Raw genomic sequence first — 22,450 nt, forward strand, 5'->3', positions numbered from 1 at the left:
TTCAGCCGTATTAGCGTGATGAGCTAACAAAGGATTTGTGCGTTCTCTTTTATATAATACTAGCAGCGTTCACCCCGCTTCGCTGCGGTCACCCCGGAACGCAATAAACGTTGTTACTTAGATAATTTTTACTTTTTCGCTTTCAAGTGATATGATAAAAACCATAGAAGATTGCAGTAAATGTTAACATTATATCGCCTGTCATTTATGTTAACCCACCCCGCTTCGCTGCGGTCACCCCGGAACGCAATAAACTTTGTTACTTAGATAATTTTTACTTTTTCGCTTTCAAATTGCAGTAAATGTTAACATTATAGCGCCTGTCATTTATGTTAACCCGCCGAGTCACATGGTCATGCGGGTTGCATATAAATACGTTTATTTTTACCTATGATGAACTAATAACAAAGGATTTGTACGTATGGACACTTGAATGGTCAATTATCTCAAGACACTGGTAATTGAAAATTAAAGTGATATGATAAAAACCATCTAGGGTCCAAATCCTAATAACCCCCCAAAAATGAAAGAAATTGGTTCAGCCGTATTAGCGTGATGAGTTCACAAAGGATTTGTGCGTTCTCTTTTATATATATATATATATATATATATATATATATATATATATATATATATATATATATATATATATATATATATATATATATATATGTGGGTCTAACTTTTATTATATTGTCTCAAGTCCTATTGATCAATCAAAAGAAATAGAAGGATTTACCTAGTATTTTATTTTTAGTATAAAGTTAGAAAATCATACCTTTAAAGGCCATCCATTTATTTCTCAAAATGTACACTTTCGTTTATCACTACACAGTAACACGACAAAGAATATAGAACACATGTTATACATCGGAAATTAAGATCAGGAAGTATGTAAATATGGTTAAACTTAGTTGCATACTCAGGGTTTTATAGAATATCGAACTTACGTCAGTGAATTCCAAAGTACAATAACAAACATTCTTTTAAGTTCAGACAAAAGTAGGAAGTCCTTATGGAAATAACATAACACAATACAAACAATTACTTCCTGTATTCTGATGCCCATTTTGATTTTTAGATTAACCAATCTAGAATTAGGCTATGAAGGAAAATATAAAACAAAGATAATGTAAAATAAAGAAACTGTTAAAGAGAATAAGCGTAAGTTTTCATTATTTGCGGAGTAAATATTTGAATAATACCCCTCCCCCCAAAAAAATCAGACCACTCGTCTAGCGAAGACTCGAATCTCGATTTCGCTCTAGTGGGCAGATGGTGTACCAATGGATAAAGAAAACTGGTACAGTCCGCAGCAAAAAAACCTGCAACATGAGGATGTAAGTTTATTGTGAAACTACGCCTAACAACCCAGCTAATCAACATAACGTCTAAGTGGTACGAATCATGCCAGGAGGAACCTCAGCGTCCTCCCCTGCACATTTATTTTCGAGCAAAAGACTTCGTCGTTTCACAATAAACTTACATGCTCATGTTGCAGATTATTATTATTTTTTTTATTTATTTATTTATTTATTTATTTTTTTTTTTGCTGCGGACTGTACATAGTTTAATTTGTAGAGTACCCACCTAACAACAGAAAGATTATTATTTCCACTGGCCAATGGTCTAATTTTTCTCTTACTCACTTATCAGTCATATTCTATAACTAAACAAAAACACCAAGATTTGAAAACTTGAACAGATTAGCCGACAATCCGGTCCTTTTAAGTTGGAGAAGGTCTGACATCTCGAATGTCATTCGTACGCTACTCTTGCTTATTTTCTTTTCCAGAATCCTAACTCATGTCTACGTGGATGCAGCAGACTCCCTCGGCGTGGGGGACCAAGGTTCAATTCTCTGTAAGAACTTATGTAATTCGGAGCTCACGTTCAACTGTAGAATAGGGTGCATCGAATTTCCACTTTTTTTGAAATCAGCTTACCCTTAGTGATATTTTTTTTGCGAAATGGCCTCCATTTAACATGTAAAAAATTGCAAGTCGATTGGTCAATATCTTTAGGTGCCACCAACGGCCAAAAGTTTTAAAATTTTGTTAAAAAATAAATGTTATTTTAAAAAATGTAAAATATCTAGTTTTATGAAATATGGTTAACCTATGTGGTTTTGTTTCTGTAAATGGTCAATATTTTACGTGAAAAAAATTTCAGCTTGATGAGTCAAGTCATTCAGGTGGCACCTTTGTCTTAAAATATGGACAAATGTGTCCCTACTTTTTCATTTTTTTAAAATTAAGTTGCATTGTTTGTGATTCATCTGGATCGTTAATTAGATAAGAAAGATTTTGTTTTACATCTGCAGCTATTTGCTTATTTCCAAACGTTAATGATGGAAATAACCCAGAACTCACGATGAGGAGGTGACTGTAGTTCGAGTTCCGCCCACCCGTATATACTAATGTTGCATATGGTAGTGCAAGTCATATTGTTACTCTTTTACCTCAAACTGTTTTTCTTTTCTTTTTTGTATTACATTCTGGTATGTTTTTTCTTGATTGTAGTGTTGATAGGACAAATCTATGTCGTGCTTCTTGCCCACATACCGTTGATGCCGCTTCTGTCCCCAACTTCACCATTCTTTCTACCGTGCGAGTGTGACAGGGTAAGGATGTAATATATTCATTAGCCATTGAAGCCGTCTTAACATTTTCTCTTAGCTTCTGCACGCTCAAGTGTTTTGTCAGTGGTGGCTCCGTCAGCGTCATGTTGACCAATTAATCATATCACCAATTAATCATCATACACACGAATGAGCTCCCATTTCGACATTTGATTGATTTTATAGACGGCAAGTCTACTGGACCAAATACATGTAAAGGACCAATAGGATCAGCACTTCCAATCTGCGAAGAGTTGTCACTCCAGATTTTTTAGCCCGTTCCAGTAGACTGGGATCTCAACTTCACTGAGGATTCATTAAACACGGATCAAAAATATGTGCTGAATATCTGCCAAGCGGTTTCTTCAGGAGAATGGCCCATTGAGTTAGCTCACATGAAGCCTGGTAAAATTCATCAAGCCAGATGGGTAATTACAGCAAATAGAGTCTTACGTTTGTGCGTAGGAACAAAAGAACCCACGAATGAACTTAAAACCATCGTCCAGTACATCATGATGGTCTACGCGCCACTCTGGTTTGCTGTGATCTGTAATACATCGTGTGCAGAAGTAGCTCGTCATCTGTGGCAACTCATCACGACTTCTCGCCACATGGAAGCGAAATACAGGAAAATAATTGATCCAGTGTCCGTAGAAATGCGTGGTACGGTCATCCTGAGAACCTACTTCTATCAATGTTGACTGACCAAGATGCTAACGTACGAGAGCTCGGCTGGAGGCGAGTCCTAAAAGCAAGACAAACGACCCAATCTGGTGATCGCGTACCGGTACGAGAATTCGTCATCCCTGAAATCAACTTAGAAGCGACAAACCATGTTGATATGATTAATTGGTCAACATGACGCTGACGGAGCCACCACTGACAAAACACTTGAGCGTGCAGAAGCTAAGAGAAAATGTAAAGACGGCTTCAATGGCTAATGAATATATTACATCCTTACCCTGTCACACTCGCACGGTAGAGAGAATGGTGAAGTTGGGGACAGAAGCGGCATCAACGGTATGTGGGCAAGAAGCACGACATAGATTTGTCCTATCAACACTACAATCAAGAAAAAACATACCAGAATGTAATACAAAAAAGAAAAGAAAAACAGTTTGAGGTAAAAGAGTAACAATATGACTTGCACTACCATATGCAACATTAGTATATACGGGTGGGCGGAACTCGAACTACAGTCACCTCCTCATCGTGAGTTCTGGGTTATTTCCATCATTAACGTTTGGAAATAAGCAAATAGCTGCAGATGTAAAACAAAATCTTTCTTATCTAATTAACGATCCAGATGAATCACAAACAATGCAACTTAATTTTAAAAAAAATGAAAAAGTAGGGACACATTTGTCCATATTTTAAGACAAAGGTGCCACCTGAATGACTTGACTCATCAAGCTGAAATTTTTTTCACGTAAAATATTGACCATTTACAGAAACAAAACCACATAGGATAACCATATTTCATAAAACTAGATATTTTACATTTTTTAAAATAACATTTATTTTTTAACAAAACTTTAAAACTTTTGGCCGTTGGTGGCACCTAAAGATATCGACCAATCGACTTGCAATTTTTTACACGTTATATGGAGGCCATTTCGCAAAAAAATATCACTAAGGGTAAGCTGATTTCAAAAAAAGTGGAAATTCGATGCACCCTACTGTAGAACAGTGCTTCATACAGTTGCTTAAAGGGACTTTTAAGTCGAAACCAACAACTTGACCAATTTCCTATTTCTTTCATGTAAAGAATTCATCAAACCAGTGGCGTACGCATATTAGTATAGCAAATGTTTATTGTGCCATATATACTAGAACTTCGATAATCCAAAAAGAATCGACAGACCAGTGCAGCTATACCATTAGTAATCGGTATCTGCTTCTACTAGTACAAAAAGTGATAGAGTTATAAACATTTAAATACTCGTAAATATATTGTTGATTATTGAACAAAAATTGTGATCCGTAAGGTAAGGTTGTAGCTTCTTAACACTTTGTCCTCAGACGCACAATTATGGGAAAAAGATTTATCATATTTCAGGGTTCCTACTGATCTGGAGAAATCTATTTCCCTGACTTCTTCCTGACCTTTGGTAGGAAACTCGCTGACGCTGATATATATAGTAAGGAATAAATAACGGTGAATATTTATATGTATATGAGAACATTTATTCTATAGAGACAAATAGTAATCAATTCGTCAACAATTTGACGAAGGGCCCTTTCTCAAAATTTCACTTTTTCAGACATAAAGAAAGAAATAATAATTACGTGGACAGGAAAGCAGTTGTATATGTAATAACTCGTCATCTATTACAGATAATGATTATGCAGAATACGTGATCAATTATTTCATATTTAACTTTCTTTTCTCCTGTATGGAATTACATTTCTTTCTTTATGTCTGAAAAAGTTAGATTTTGAGATACGACCCTTCGTCAAATTGTTGACGAATTGCTCGTAAGTGCAATAAAAGTCTGAGCAACGTCCCATACTGTGATCATTTAGGGTTGGCTAAGCTGAAATTGGTGTACAATTAATGTCAGAAAAAATATTTTTATAAAATTTCCCTGACTTTCACTGATTTCCAGTCTTTTCCCCTGACTTTCACTGATTTCCAGTCTTTCCCCTGACTTTCACTGATTTCCAATCTTTTCCCCTGAGTTTCCCTGACCTGCATCATTTTTCCTGAGTTTTCCCCGACTTCCCTGACCGGTAGGAACCCTGTATTTGTTACCCGTACTGTGTGTATATGTGTCGAAAACGAGATGAGAAGCACATTTTTAAATTCGAGACAAGACGGATAACAGAATAATTCTAGTCTCATTTTTGAGACGAGACGATAAATTTCACGAGTCTTGTTGGCAACACTAGTTCACCCAAGTCTTGGACCTCAAACACTGTTTTAATGTTGCATAATTCATAGTGTAAAATTTATAAATTGATATATAGTGATTAAACAAACACAATGAAGAGCATTTATCAACGTTTGATACACAAATCTATACGTAATAAATTTTAATAATAAATATGGTTTATAAAATATTTTATCGCACCTTTCATGAAGATCTCGTGCCGCGGAAGGATTTTAATAACTTCTAGACGAAACAAAGAAAAATTTCGCATATAAATGTACGAAACCAGACGAGAAAACCATATTCTATATCTCTTCTTATTTCATGAGCAACACTAATTACCTGGATCGGACATAGGAACCTTTACTTAAAGTCTATTATTAATTTTACACACACATAGTCCAAATGGAGGTCCTCACTTATCCTACAAACATCTCTTGAAGGTCTCCTCGCAGAGCAGAAACCAAGGGCGCCGATTTCTCTGTAAATTTGTGGGGGGGGGGCATTCAGATGCAGAAGGTATATTATATATATGAGGATTTTAAGACAAATTGCGTTCAAATTATGCCAAATATTGTATATTCATAAATACAATACAGGGGCCCACATGAGCTCTGGGGGGCCCCCCAGGATCGGCGTCATTGGCAGCAACCCCTGAGAATGATACTGTTGGAATTGGACAAACATCTCTAGTGTAAATTCCCTTCGCAAAGCTGAAATTCTAACAATAATACCGTTGGAACTGGACAAACGTTATCCAGTGCAATCCTCCTAAGCTGAAATACTGATAATATTGTTGGAACTAGATACAATGAAATTTATCGATGTTATTCTGAGGTTTTCGTCCGACGAAACCTGACTTAATTTAGGCTAAAGAAGACATGTGGACCTGCAGCTTAACGTAGAATCAGAACCACACAAGCTCCCGCCGGGAATCAAATCCAGGTCTTCCACGCCAAAGGCACGTGCGCTAACCGCTTAGCCACAAGAAAGCTCTTGAAATCTGTCAAGTTGACTATCTATCTAACATAGTTATCTGCATATACGTAGAACCAGAAATCGAATCTTCTAATACAATCTAATCTAATCTAATATAAATAAAATAGTTTGTTTGTGTGTTTCTCTGTCTGCCTGTGTGCGACCTGGGGACCAGACGAGTGGACCGAGAGTTACCAAATTTTGGTCAGGGGTACCTTGGTCCAAGCCCCGAATCAAGACGAAGCGTTTTTTTTATTTCGAACTAAAGGGTCTCAGGGGGGCGTTTACCGGGACCGGCCTCGGGTCTGGGCTGAGAGTTATCAAATTTTGGTCACGGATACCTTGATCCAGGCCCCAGGCCAAGACGAAGTGTTTTTTTTTTTTTTTTTTTCAAAATTCGTACCAGGGGTCTCAGTGGGGCGTTTACCGGGACATGTAAAAGTAGTAGAAAATGACCGATATTAGTGTCGAATTCATAGTTTTCGCAGTCGATGAGATCAATGGTGACATTTGCATTAACGATGATTTGCAAATTCAGCTACCATTGTATGCGGGCCAGGGATCAGCGGGAAGTGGGGGGGGATACCGAGCTATGAAAAAATAGCCCAAAATGACCGATATTAGTGTCAAATCCATAGTTTTATTTGGTCTAGGAATTAATTCGTGCGGGTGGACAAGAGATGGCGCAACGAACGGAGCGTCCCACAGTTCCGTGTATCCACACATGTGTTGCAAACCCCTGTCATCGCGTATCGTTCGTAGTATAGGGCAGTGGATTAAAGCGTCAACAACACCAGTTTGTAGTTAAGTGAACATGGCGCAATTTGTGCCTGATAAATTGTTTTTGCGGGGTGTCCTGCTGCATTACTTTAACATGCAGAAAAGTGCGACTGAAAGTCATCGTATTTTGGTGGAAGTGTATGGTGACCATGCTCTAGCTGAGCGAACGTGTCAGAAGTGGTTTGCACGGTTTAGAAGTGGTGATTTCGGCTTGGCAGACCAAGAGCGAGCTGGACAGCCAAAAAAATTTTAAGACGAAGAATTGACAGCATTGCTCGAGCAGGATTCGTGTCAAACGCAGGAACAACTTGCAGCAGCATTAGGCGTTGATCAAACAACAGTCTCCAAACGCTTGAAAGCCATGGGAATGATTCAAAAGATGTCACATTGGGTTCCACATGAATTGAAAGACAGAGACATTGAAAGACGAAAAACCATTTGCGAATTGCTGCTTCAACGACAGAGCAGAAAGGGGTTTCTGCATCGAATTATTACGGGTGATGAGAAGTGGATCCATTACGAGAACCCTAAACGAAAAAAGACCTGGGTGAAACCAGGTGAACCAGGTCCATCACAACCAAAACGAGATATTCACTGTGCAAAGGTTATGCTGTGCATATGGTGGGATATGAAAGGTGTGGTGTACTATGAGCTGCTGCAACCGGGTGAAACTATGAATGGAGAACGTTATCGACGACAATTAATGCGTTTGAAGCAAGCTCTGGCCAGAACACGACCAGAATGGGAGAACAGACATGATAAACTTATTGTTCAACATGATAACGCTCGCCCACATGTCGCAAAACCGGTCAAAACCTATTTAGAAAATGTCGGATGGGAAGTTTTACCCCACCCGCCGTATTCACCAGACGTTGCTCCTTCGGACTACTACTTGTTCGATTGCATGAACAACGATTTGATTGGACAGCGGTTTACTTCTTCAGAAGATATCGAAACATGGGTCTCTGACTGGATCGCTTCCAAGGATGAGGACTTCTTTCGCCACGGAATCCGTACATTGCCTGACAGATGGGCGAAAGTGGTGGCTAGCGATAGACAATATTTTTCTTAAGGTATTTATGTATTTTGTGTTTGTACTACAGCTTCAATGTGTGCGTACCAACCGCACGAATTAATTCCTAGACCAAATAGCTGTCTCTGAAATGAATGGTGATACTCCCACACGCGCTGATTGCCAAATACAACCCCCATGCGAAGAATGGGTATATTCAACTAGTTATTAATAATAAATGACTAGTGGTATGATCCTATTCAATGACCTCTCGTATTCTTCAATGTAGTAGAGCTTATTTTTAAGGAGCTTTGTTTACTAACATAATCTTATTTAAATATCGTATTTTCCTATCTGTCCAAGTCTGTGTCCATATGAAAAAAAAAAACTCAAGAACATTTAATAGATCACCATTAGTTTTGTCCAGGATGTAGACGGTCAAAAGTTAGAAATCGAATTGTTGATTGAGGTCATCTATTTACCGGAAGTTGTAGAAAACAACCATTTCCGGTTTTAGCGTTTATCACTATAGAGCAAAAACGGTAATATATAGCGAGAAGCAGTAGCGGCGCTAGACTCGTAATAGAAGTGGGCAAGAGGGGAAGCAAGAAAAATTTTGGAGAGGCGAGGCAGACACACTTGTTTTGCTTTGAATTATTGTTATCGGTTGCACCTATTATTATTATTATTATTATTATTATTATTATTATTATTATTATTATTATTATTATTATTATTATTATTATTATTATTATTATTCACCGGTTGTACATAGAAAAATAGGGGCGAAGGGTGGGCGAGAAAAAATTTTGGGGTGGCGGTCGTCCCTCCTCACCCCTCTGTCGAGATGCGGTTTCCTCCAAGTCAATAAGGGTCTCAAGAATACGTTTAATCTCCATCCATAATTCTCTACTAAAACGAGAAGTGATACAACTTCACTACAAATTCCGATTCCAATATTAGCCAACATTGAATGAAAACGACAAAAAATAGTGAGAAGCCTTTTTATTTTCTTTTTCTTTCTTTCTTTCTTTTTCTTTCCTTTTTTCTTTTTTTGAAAGCGATTTAGCATTCTAAGAATAGACACCATTTCTTTTTTAGCCTTCTATGTAAACCGGAAGTGGAAGAAATCGACCACTTTCAATTTTAACGTTGATCACTACAGAGTTGAATTGATTTTGAGTTTAACGTCCCGTTCAGCAGCGAGGCTATATGAGACGTGGACCTACTGATTAACGTGGAATCCGAACCACATGAGCTCCCGCCAGGAATTTGATCACTACAAAGTAAAACAGTAATAGATAGCGAGAATCCGTTTTCCGCAGTCAATTAAGCGTTTGAAGAATATACACCATCTCCACTCTAATTTCTCTACCAAAACCGGAAGTGGTGGAACTTTACTACCACTTCCGTTTTCAATATTAAGAAAATAATGTCATACAAACTAAATTCCTTCACGTGATGTACACGTGACACAGTCACTTGTTTAAAAATATTTTACGGCTGGTATATTTGGCATCTTAATTTACTACTGGTATACCATACCGGCTCGCACAGTTCACATGCGATCACTCTATAGAACTAGCAATGTGGCCCGCTCAAATCACTTTTGGGTGAAACAAGTTCAACACAGCGGCTTATATCCTTACCATTTCGTGCATTCTAAAACTGAGTTTGCTACTTCTTAACTTCTTAACTTTCTCCAGGTTTGAAACTGCAGTGACAGTGAATTAATATCGGAAATTCGGTGCTACTGAGAGAGACAGAGGCAGAAAAAAAATTAGCATGCGCGATAATCTTTAACCTAATAATAGTTCAAAATAGGTGCACTAATATCCTTATTAGTTTGAAATAGAACCATCAATTACAGTATACAATATTTAAAGTGACCCCACGTACTCTTCACAAGTTTCAACCAGGCTTTCTTCCAGAAAACTTTGTCCGAGAGTTCCGAATCGAAATGTGAGGGGGCTGTACTGGGACAATATTTGCTAAAGGACATACCCTATGGCATAAAAGTGGCAGTTGTAGCAGTGGCGTAACTAAAGGCTTGGGGGCCTTCCCGCAGACAGCGTGGAGCGGGGCCCCTTCTCTACGTCCCACTTCACGATTTGGGCCCCCCTGATGGCTTGAGGCCCCCCGCAATGCGGGGTCTGCGGGGCCCTTATTTACGCCCCTGACTTGTAGTCACAATATAATTTATCTTAATTCTCGAGTAGGGGAGGAAGAAGAACGATTGTTTATCACTCGAAAGTATTCCTGCAACAAATAATCCTCTCCTCTCATCGTTAGTATTGTGTTAGTGTATCTACTTGTTCTGCAACTAAATAGTTGTTTCCGTCAAGCTTTCGATTCGTCTGCAAATTGCTTGCACCTAGCGACTCATTTTGGCGCCAAGTAGAAGGGAGTGCAGCTACCGACAATTATTAGCCTGACTGAATTATTAGGAGCGTGACTGGTAGACTGAGACATATTTTATATAAACAGTGGTGATTTCATATCTCTCTCATGGAAACTTTCAATACACGGGGACGAAAAATAGTACAATACTTTGAAAATGCTATTACCTCAACATTGGGAGGTCGCACGGAGACTCACAATCAGTGGTGGAACGCTTATCTCTGATGCGTGTGGACCTTGGTTCGATCCACGTCCAAGTAAGGTTGTGGTGGACAACGTCATGTCTGGTGGGTTTTCTCGGGGTACATCCGTTTTCTCCCACATTATCATTACACGAATATTGCATCATTATTTACTTGCCTTAATCATCCGTTTCCCTTAGCCTAAAGGGCATAATCGACGGACATTAAACTTAAAGATCTCATTTAATTTCACCTCCATATTGGGATGAACAGAGATATGGCTCCCGGGAGGAAATTTGTGGCTCGGGGATTATCATCCCATTATATCCCTTGAAATTATCACTGAATATAACCAAATAATGCCCAGAATCGGTTTTCAGCGATACCGGAGCGAAGCGAGGCCAAATCACATAGGAACAAAAAAAAAAAAAAAAAAATAGTTCATTATGTGCTATGTCATACATTATATGTTTTATATAGTATTATATACTATAGTTAATGCTTTTGTCTTCTTTTGTAGTACTATCTCCTATTTGCCTCCTTTTTGTTAATTACTAAGTAGGATTAAGGTAGTAGATTTTATAAGATTGTACTATTAGTATAATCATCCGTCCTTACTCCGCACGACAACTCTTGGGCGAAAGCGAATTTCTTTTTAGCAGGAAATAGTGATTATTATCTCGAGTGATTATATCGATCGAATTGGTGAACTTCTTTGTGACTAAGCGGTTAGCGTAAGCGCCTTTGGCGTGGGAGACTCGGCTTCGATTGCCAGCTGGAGCTCATGTGGTTCGGATTCCACATTAATCAGTAGGTCCACGTCTTATATAGGCTTGCTGCTGAACGGGACGTTAAACTCAAAACTCAACTCGACCGAGTTTGTTAATAGAGCCAATCCGTTAACATCTTCATGGGTAACTCTGGCTATCAATATCCCAGACATAGAAATATGCAGATTTCGCGTGATTCTTTTGACTGTCTTTAGCAGAGTTTATTTTTCGCTTTCCTTGTCTTATTATAATTTTTCTTAAATAAAAGAGAAAGTATAAAATAAGATATTAAGGTATGATTTAAAATACGAATTTTAGAATGGAAAATTAGAAATGATTTTAAAAACCTTAGGAACCATTGCTGAAGAGCAAAATATTTAAGCCTCACATCAATTTCTGAGAGAACAGTGGCGGTTCTTGAGGGAAATCACATCAGTGAATAAATTTTTATCACTTTAAGCTAAGGAGTGCTCATTCGTGGCTAAGCGGTTAACATATGCGCCTTTGGCGTGGAAGACCGGGGTTCGATTTCCTACAGGAGCTCATGTGGTTCGCATCCCACGTTAAGTTGTAGGTCCACGTCTCTTATAGGCTTGCTGCTGTAAGAGACGAGAAACTGTAAATCCAATTCAATCCAACAAGCTAAGGAACGAAAGTGTACTAATGTAATAACTCTTGAAAGAAGCTTTTTGAAGCTTTCTTTTTGTTAGGTTGTAGCGACAAAAATTTAAACTTTTTACCTCAAAACCTCTTACTATGAGGGAATAAAAGAGCGAGAGGGATGAAACATTCTTTTAAAACACAACCTAGTAGCAGAGACAAGTTGCAAATGACTTGATGTAGGCTTGAATTGCAAGTCGGCCAAGCTTGCATCCAACTTGATTGGAAAATGTTCAACCATGCCGCACCAGTAACGAAGTTACATTGAGACTATATTGCATTCAGTGATTCAGTCAAGCGTGACGCAAGCGTTTTACAAGTCAATTCAAGTCAATAGCCAACGAATGGCCAATGATGCTATGACGCTCTGCGAACAGTCGCTTGCATCGCTTGCAAGTACAACAAAAGACAGATTGTATGAAAGCTTGTGTTTCAAGTGCAAGTGTAGAAAGCCAAAAGCCAAGCACGCGCCAACTTCCCGAAAGCTTTCTTGCTACTAGGAATTTGACAGAGCGCAAGGGGGTAATTGCGGCTATCAATAAGACATCGACAAAACGCAATAGAGTGAGTAGCTAGAGGTCTATATATATATTAATAGAGGATAAAATAACATGCATATCTGTCATCAGCTTTTTGTGTTTAAAGAAGTCACCTAGAACAAGCAAATTTTGTGCACAGATAGAACTTCACCAGTTCTAATCACGTACGAAGCCGTTATTATTATTATTATTATTATTATTATTATTATTATTATTATTATTATTATTATTATTATTATTATTATTATTATTATTATTATTATTATTATTATTATTTTCAGCTCGTAGGGGAGTCAAAATGTATGTAGGTATCTAAGAACGCCTGACATGTATGCAGCCAACTTCGCATATTGATTATGCGGGCTTACATAGTAGCAAAGGATAAACACTCGTGGAACACCCGGGTAGGGACATTTGTTTAAGAACATTCTGTTTCCTCTCTCTCTGTTTTTTTTAAAAATCAAAGTTCCAAATTAAAATCGGCAACAACGGGAGATTATAACTAGCATATAATTTTAAAAATAAAGAAAAAGGAGAAAAAAAGAGAAAAGCTTCTCTGTAAACGCTAAATTTCTAAGTCTAAACTAGAATCAAATTTCAAGTTGGCCATTTGTCGAATTTGGTTCACATGTTCAAGATTTCTATGTACTATTAATATCTATGAACTCTCAGCGGCGAATTTCGGACTAAAGTGAACTAGGCAGCTGTCTGGGGCCCCAACCTCGGAGGAGCTCCGGCTACAGTACGAAATTGTGTATATTTATATTTAAGAAGACAGTACATGGAAATTAATGTTTTTTTCGAATGAACTCCTATAGATATATAAAACTGTTTGTCATGTTTGTCTCACATACAAATCCGTACCTGTTGGGTTTGGTGTTCTTCTAGGCAGCTGTAGGAAGAAACGCTAGTCAATTATCATACTGTAAGTATTCTGTCATTTATTGGCAGGTCGCTTGCCGCAACTGAGAAGCTCCCATGCGTCACGGTCTTTCGCTAATCTCTTCGTCTTCACGTACGATTTCTCTGTTTTGATGTCTATTAATTGTAGTCTCCTTCGCCTACCTACCCCCTCTCCTTACTACCACCATATCCTCTAGCATGCCACTCATGATACAGTTCCCTCTTAGCCAATGTCCCAACCAGTTTCTCTTCCTCTTCATAATAGTGTCTAAAATTGTTATTTTTCTCCCGCACTATTTCTAACACTCTCTCATTCCTTTTCCACTAGACCCAACTAATTCTCTCCATTCTTCTCCACGCCCACGTTTCGAAAGCTTCCAGTCGTTCATGCATGTTTGTGTAACGTCCATGTTTCTGATCCATACAGTACAATACTCCACACGAAGCATTTTATTAGTCTTGAAACGCTAGTAGAAAATAGTAATTCAATCTATGAATTATAGTGAGCTCTTACATTCCTTTGCAGAGAATAAAGTTGTCTCGTGACAGGAGCGGATCCAGGAAGGCGGGGGGGGGGGGGATCGGGTCGATCGCCCTCCCCAGAAGAGGAAACTTTCTTATTTTATATATAAATAAAATCCATCCCAGAGTTTGGTGCTCTTAAAAAAGCAGCTCTAAGTAGCAGTATTACAACCCACCGCCTTCCTCCCAGAAGTCCGTCCTGGATCCGCCCTTGTCTCGTGGCAGTGCAATCTTGTATAAATGTAACAATTAATCATAATGTGTAGGGAAAAGTTTAGTTGGTATTTGTCAATTTTATTTCTGATTGTCTATTTTCTAAATTCACAGTACGTTAAATAAATAAATGCTAAATTACCAAAATGGGGCCCCCAACTGTATTTACTGTCTACACGTTCCTGGGAAGCGGTGATTTCATATTTTTTCTCAAGGGTTGGGATTTTAATACACAGAAGGGGTCAAAGTAGGACTGTAATAAAAAGAATACTGCAAACCCACGTTGAGTACGATTGAAGAGTAGCCCTGGGGGAGTTTCGTATGTCTTGGGAGGGGGCTTCCCCCGGGGACATCCAATTAATTCATCACTGATCCTGGGTATTTTAAGTTCGCACCTGGGAAGCATGCAACTTATTATTTTCTTATTCCGTAAATCCTTCTTACGCTGCAGGCGAGCACCCAAAATTTTTGTTGGGTGGTCCAACACTACGTCTATATAGTATCAAACCGGTATATTTCTGCACCCAAAACAATAAGTAATTGTAAACTAGAAAAAAAATGATAGAACTAGATTGTTTTTACAAGAAAAAGTACAGATGAAGTATAAGCTCAAATTCTCATGCAACATCAATCCCTCTTAAAGGGGTATAGCTTCATTGAGAAAGTGTACAAATGTATGTTGAGTTCGGAGGTTTTGGGGGGCTGGATCCAGTGAAGGGTACGCCCCTGCAACACACTGAACAATTGTTTACTGTGGAGCAATCTTAAACACTTTAAAAACTTTGATAGATGACATCAATAGACTGAAAACATAGTAGCATCAACTCACCTTGAGGAAATGGAAAGGGAAGACAGTAGACACTTGTTGCGATTCCCGCCAAGAAAAGGAGTGTCAAGACACACTTCATATTCGCAGCTATCGTTGACAGTTTCCGCACGACTACTGGCCACCACGCGATTCTTATACAGCTGATTGAAGCACCCGCAAACGACAGGTGATAACGCAATCACTGCACAAGTTGGAAACGTAACAAAGCCAACCACCTATCAAAATCTTCCTTTTTTCTTTTTCTTTTTATTATGTTTCTTTTCAGCTGATTAACTCATTTGCGTATGTCACTTGTTTACTTTGAGGCAGTTAGTTGTTTTGAAATGAAATGAGGAAAATTGAATTAAGTGGTCAATGGTCGCTTCATTTTTCTCTTCTTTTTTTTTCCTAGTGACAGGTTAAAGTACTATGAAGTTAAATTCCATGTTCTTACATAATTATTATGTTTTCATTATTCCAATTCGGGAAAGTTACCACTCTCAAAGTGTAGGGATAGGGGAGAATTTTCCTCAATTTGGATCGGAGTCCGGCGGCTTTATTCCGTAAAAAAATCGGAGTCGGGAGGACGTCAAAATCATACTGTGCGGGGACCACAATGGAACATATATACAGGGTGTTTCAAAACAAAACCGACAACGTTAGGAAGGTGATTCTTGAATCAAGATAAGACAAAAGGTATAGACCAACCTGTGTGCACAATTACTTTCTTTCGGAGTTATAGGCTGCCAAAAACATGAAAAAATGAACTTTAAAGGTCATAGCTCCAAATCTACGGAATCTATCGTACTCGGGTCAAAACCACACTTAGGAACGAATATGTACCCTATCCAAATATCCATGTTTCAGAATCGTCCCTAACAGCACAAGATGTGCTAGGCATGTGTCATTTAGATGTCCCAGTTTCTTTTTAGGTATCCGACACTTGGCACATATGATATTCATGAGCTAAGTATGTACTTCACCTTCCTACACTTTTAGGTACTTGTTACACCTAATTGATATTTGCAAGTATGGACCACAAATATAGCATTTATATATCTGGCTCAGTTCGCATTCTAACAGTCATTTGTTTTTATGTCGTCACTTGGGACATATATCTGTCATGTTCTAGGTACGTCCTTTAGGTGCATATTGTTTCAGATACCCTAACAGCACGAGATATGCTGGGCATTCGCCATTTAGGTGTTCTAAATCCATCTCCCACATTTGATGAATTTGTTGCTTCTTTTTCTAAGTGATTGTGTACTAGAAGCAATAAACGCATTAACTTTATTAGATGGGAACAGTCGCCGATCATTTGAAAGTGAATATGAAAGAACCATGAAATAAAATAAATAGATACTCGTCAATTTGTTATAAAATTACATGGTGAGCAGATTTTATCTGATCCCAAACGGTTATAGTCGAATATATGGGGTTAAAGGAGCACTCTGATTAGCTGAATGCAAAGGACGTCAATAATTTATTCCTCTACAAGCGACGTTCTATTTATCGCCCCTGTGGCCAATGGCCACAGGGGCGATAAATAGAACGTCGCTTGTAGAGGAATAAATTATTGACGTCCTTTGCACTTCAGCTAATCAGAGTTGGCTCCCTTGTAACCCCATTTTTTTACTTTTAAACGTTTGGGACTCACCGATCAAACAATACTGCTCTAACATTGTAATTTTGTAACAAATTGACGCTTACGGCATGGGGAACATACTAGGCACGTTCCCCAGGTAGGCTACATGTCAGGCATGTGCCTAGGGGCGGACATAGACTGTGACTATCACTTGCCATCCATGTGATTTCTTTCTCAGAAGTATATAAGGCACATACTGGACACATTCCCATGTACCTGAGGGAACATGATAGGCATATGCCTGCTATGTAATTGTGCTGTTACGGTTGCGGCACTTCCGCAACAATTTTTATAGAGGTAGTTAGTCAGTACCGGTACTTCAAGTTATATGCCTGTAGCCGTACATCATATAACAGTACATTATCAGTGATCAAAAAGGCACAATTTAACTCGATATATCATACACTGGCTGATTCATTTCCGTTCAAGACGAAATTTCCGAATTCGTGTAGGTAGAACAGCTACAAGCAGGGGCGTAAATAAGGGCCCCGCTCCATGCCTCAAGCCATCAGGGGCCCCCAAATCATGAAATGGGACGTAGAGAAGGGGCCCCGCTCCACGCTGTCTGCGGGAGGGCCCCCAAGCCTTTAGTTACGCCACTGGCTACAAGTCACCTCTTCCGTTGCCGTCTTTATTTGCACAAGTTTAACTAGCATATGAAAACCTAAGCCTTCCAGGTTTTTATTTAAAAAAAAAAAAAGCAATACACATACAACGTTATACAATAAAACGAACAATTTTCTTTATTCCTTAGCAAATTAAAATTACATAAACGAATTGAGTTGTATGAAGCGTTTAATTCCATTATGCCCAGTACAGTGAATGGAACAGGTCAAACGCACAGCTTCCCTTGGTTTCCTCAGCTCCTCTCTATATTCGTGTCTGCTCGGGTTTGTTCGGAAGAAAACATTCCTTGCACCACCACCACCAACTGAATGTTGAATGTCGTTGCACCCTTACAGAACATGCGATATAAAGCTTAAATTGAGTAAAGCAGTGATGGTACTCACCCCTTTATAAAATGGAGAGTTTAGAATAATGTGATTCTCTCTTGGAGATGCACAAAAGAGAAGGATAAGGCTGTTCCTCAGTTCCATGGAGAAATTCTACTGCGGAAATCCCACTTTTAACGAGAAAAGAGACAATTTCTAATCTTTTTTCTCAATATAGAAAAATCATTTCGAGCTTGTCAATCTCATCATCAGGGAGAAACGGGTGGTGACCCATTTGAAACGAATTTTTGAATGCAGTTTAACAGTTGAGCCGACATAGGTTTTTTATCTTTTCACTTTAAAACGTGTATTCTAAGGGTAAAAAGTGGTTTAAAATTTCGCAAAGAATAGCGCATAAACACATTCCTTGTGATGCAAAGAACGGAAGCAAAGGGTGAAATAAGAAGGATGAGGCCCTAGGTCGAGCAAACGCGAGGGTCTGGGTGCCAAATCCCCAGATAATCGAAGATTAGTGCCTTTTACGTAACTTAAAAGCATTTTTCTTAAAATTAGCATTTCATAATTAAATATTACATTAAATTTTTATTTATTCTGCTCCATTCTATTAGTCAAAGGTACACTCATGTCCAAAATTATTGTTGCATCTCTATAAATATGTTGTAGAAATATAATTTGATAACGAATTATAATTTGTGTAGAAAGAAAAGCAACACTGAAATTGAAAATAAAGAAATGCAAGCATTGTCGTTAAAATTTAACTTTTTTTTTTTTCAGCACAGTAACACCGTTGCTAGGGCGTTTTTCCCTCTAGGTTCCCTGCTGCTCCAAACCGAAACCTTCTTCAATAATGATTTATGTAGAAAGAAAAGCAACATTGAAACTGAAAATAAAGAAATGCACGCAATGTCGTTAAAATTTAACCCATTGTTTTTAGCACAGTAAAACCGTTGCTAGAGCGTTTTCTCCCTTTAGGACCCCTGCTGGTCAAAACCGAAACCTTCTTCATGGATGGGAGATATAGGGCTACAATACCATATAACTCCCATAGGGCTCCGGGTCTTAGTTTCGGAGCCTTTGTGGCACGCACGGACAAACCACACTTACTTAAATATAAACTAATTATTTGCTGAGCAAAACTATGTATTTTCGTTAAAATTCAACACGTGTTACAGTTTCGCCAACTAACTCTTTGGCTTCATCATCACATAGTGTCTGATGAAGCCAAACAGTTAGTTGGCGAAACTGTAACACGTGTTGAATTTTAACGAAACTATATAGTTTTGCTCAGCAAATAATTAGTTTTATATTTAATTATAACAAAGCAAAGCTTCTACTTATAGACAATATCACACTTACTTATAAAATTTATTATATATATTGATTATTCGTGACTAAAAACACCGTAAAAATATTTTCATTCTTCATATTGGACATGATCCATATAGGCAAGACGGGATGCTATCGAATATAGCAGATGTTGCAGCAAGCTGTGCATTTGCCCTTCCTTACACGGAAGGGATACCACACTATTTTTCGATGGGTAAGGATAGGTAAATTTACCGTAAATTATTAATTATATATAAAATTTGTTATTTTTAAATGATTGAAGCGAGGTAATCTTACGATGATGTTTTAAAAGGTGGTCATTTTGGGAAGAGGGGGTCCAAGAAATCATTTGGGAGGAATTGACTCCGATGGACCCCCCGTGGGTACATCCCTGAAAATTCGTAATTCGAACTATACCAGGAAACAAATGGCGCTAAATGGGCGTATCCGCGCCGCGCATGAAGCAGACAAGAAACAGTGTAATGGAAAATCTTAGTTTGGAATCTGAAAAAAGAAAAGAAACGCACACACCTTGAATCAAGTGTTAAATATGGTACTCTGAATAAGATCAACTTGTGCTCAAGTAAGTCTACACTTTATGTCTCCTAGTAAAAGTTTCATTTAGTTCCACGGTTGTTCGGGGTTCTCCTGTTTGGATATTTTTAAAAAAGTAATTTTTAAAGAGAGCACTTTCTTGATTTGGACTCTTGAAAATGAAATGAAATGAAATCTTTGAGTTTTACGTCCCACGGTTATGCCGGTTAGGTTAAGGAGACAGTGATGATGAGTAATGAATGAAATGGTGGAATGAAAAAAGTGGGAGGAAACGGGATAACCCCGAGAAAACCCACGACACGGTGTTTGTCCACCACAAAGTTCACTTGATTTGGACTCTTGAAAGAGGGGGACGGACTCAGGGAGTGTTCTAGAACTTTACCTCTCTTAGTTTCGTGTTATAGAGCCAAGTATTACACTGATATAAAATAATGAATTCAGCCCTTTTTGTTTTAATTTGGTACTATTTTTCAGCTCATTCCAGAGCTAGGACTGTGGCAACACTGGCGACAATCATTTTGGACATGAGTATACACTGTAGAAGAACTAGGCCTTTGCGCCACAAAGTATAGAACATTAAGGCTTAGGTTAGCTTATGGTAGGGTAGCTTATTTAAGGTTAGATCAGGTCAGTTTAGTTTAGATTAGTTTAGGTTAGATTGGGTTAGTTAAGTTTAGGTTAGGTTCAATTTCCTGGAAACATTTGTTTAGTTTCGGTTAGATTCGATATTTCTGGACCTCTGTGCGGCACTTAACCCCAACTATACTTGTTTTAGCTGTCTGTATAAGCTATTTATTGCCTGTATTTGTGTGTGTGATATGTTTAAACACTTAAATTGTTTTAACAAGGTACTGGTCAAGGATCTTATAAAATAGAGGATCTGCCTTTACAACAAAATCTTGAAGCCATACGTCACAGTTTCGCCACCCCTACTCTGCCCACTCCGCCCAATAGGATCGCAATGTTTTGAGCCAACAATCATGGAGCAAACGAAAGTAGCCAATCAGACGATGGTAGAAACGAGAGTAACCAATCAGATGTGTCGATGCTCGGTTGCTTTTTGGCTTCACCGATTTAATAGGATGAAGATACATATGGGCAGATCCTCTATTTATAATCTCCTTGGTACTGGTAATGGGGTTTGTAATATTTTACTTAACCCTTAACAACTCTGGTGAAATAAGTTACACTCCTGTAGGGTCTGACACCACTTGTTTTCCTAGCGAATATTAACTTTGTTATCTGTTTTTCTAGTTCTGCGGATAAGTCAGTATACTTCTGTTTGTTTGTCTTATTACAAAGTTATCAATATATAGGCCTATGAATTCGTGGAGCGATTAAACGCAAATTTGCAAAGAAATTACTTGTATCATGTTGAGAAATAATGTGGCTGGATTTTTTTTTTCTTCCACAAAGGCAATGAATGCATTTCCTTTGGGTTATCTTTGATATTTTCATCTTCAGATATACAACGTAAAACTTCAGTGAAAATAAACGTTACAAGACAAAGATTTCATTTCAAACGAAATTAAACCTATTGACAGTAAACGCTCAAAATTCGGTTGGAAGAATGCTCAGAATAGGCGGATTGAATTTTGTGTTCTGACTTTTGCAAAGAACATGTTTATATTTATGCCCAATCTGAAGAGGAATACTTCCTGAATTATACGGGGCTCCATTATATGCTTTTTCAATATCAAAAATATGAGAAGGAGATGGCGCTGTAAACCTAAGTATTAGGGAGCATTTGCTCTCAGTTTTTCTTCAATTTTTTTTTACTATTTACACTTTATTACTTTTGACAATTTTGCTATTTAATACAATTTTAATATCATGTCGTTCTATTTTCATATCTACATGCGCCGCTTATTCCTCCTTGTTACATTGAAAGTGTGATCAACAAGTCTATTTAAAACAGGGGTGGACTGGCCATAGTCAAGTACCGGCCCGATGACCGCTGCGCCCTCCTCACATCAGTGCCTTTGCGCCCTCTTCGGGAGGGGCTAAGACCCGTCTTAGCCTCGGGAAGGCGCACAATTTCCTTTCTGAACATAGTTACAAAAAAAAAACAAAGCTACATAATTATTTTATAAATTCGCTAGCCTTTGGCCAGCTAGGGCTCCATCCCAGACCCCGGTATTTGCTCGGCCTGCGGTCTCGCTCTTTCTGTTTTCGGCGTGGGAATGCTATTAATGATATTAAATTTACCCCTAAATATATAGGTTTGACTCTAATATCGGTCATTTTGGACGATTTTTACATATCACGCTTACCAACCCCACGCTCCTCCCCAAATCCCAGTATTTGCTCGGCCTGCGGCCTTGCCCTTTCTGTTTTAGGCTTCGGTGGTACCATTAATGATATCAGCGACTTCAAAATATATTGATTTAACTCTAATCTCGGTCATTTTGGATCATTTTTACCTGTCTCTCCCTCCCACTCCCGCCGTTAGGGGCGCTAGTGGTGTTATATACCAAGGCTGTTTTATGTCACACTATAACCTATATGATTCCAAAATTTCGTTAAAATTATTTTTCTCGTTCTTACGTTATACCATTAAAACCATTCTTACTGTTATAACCCCCAATTAAATAGCATTGGGTTCAAGTTTCCACCCCTACCCCTCTGCAAAGGGGAGAGTTTGGGGTTGCTAATCCCGACAGTGTTGATTACCTGGTACCAAAGAATATTTATGCCAAGTTTGCTCAAAA

General features: G+C 38.4%; 1 protein-coding gene across 1 annotated transcript in view; it reads right to left on the minus strand.

Annotated features, from left to right (window-relative positions):
* LOC145684118 (sphingomyelin phosphodiesterase-like) overlaps positions 1 to 15,403 on the minus strand; it is a 111,585-nt gene extending 96,182 nt beyond the window's left edge. Inside the window, exon 1 of the mRNA XM_081756043.1 lies at positions 15,282 to 15,403. Coding sequence (XP_081612169.1) covers positions 15,282 to 15,360 — 79 coding nt within the window. The 5' untranslated portion in view covers positions 15,361 to 15,403. The remainder of the gene's footprint in view (positions 1 to 15,281) is intronic.
* Between the last annotated feature and the right edge of the window lie 7,047 nt (positions 15,404 to 22,450).

Source organism: Thermobia domestica, chromosome 4 (genome assembly GCF_964235325.1).
Source record: "Thermobia domestica chromosome 4, izTheDome1.hap1.1, whole genome shotgun sequence".
NCBI lineage: Eukaryota > Metazoa > Arthropoda > Insecta > Zygentoma > Lepismatidae > Thermobia > Thermobia domestica.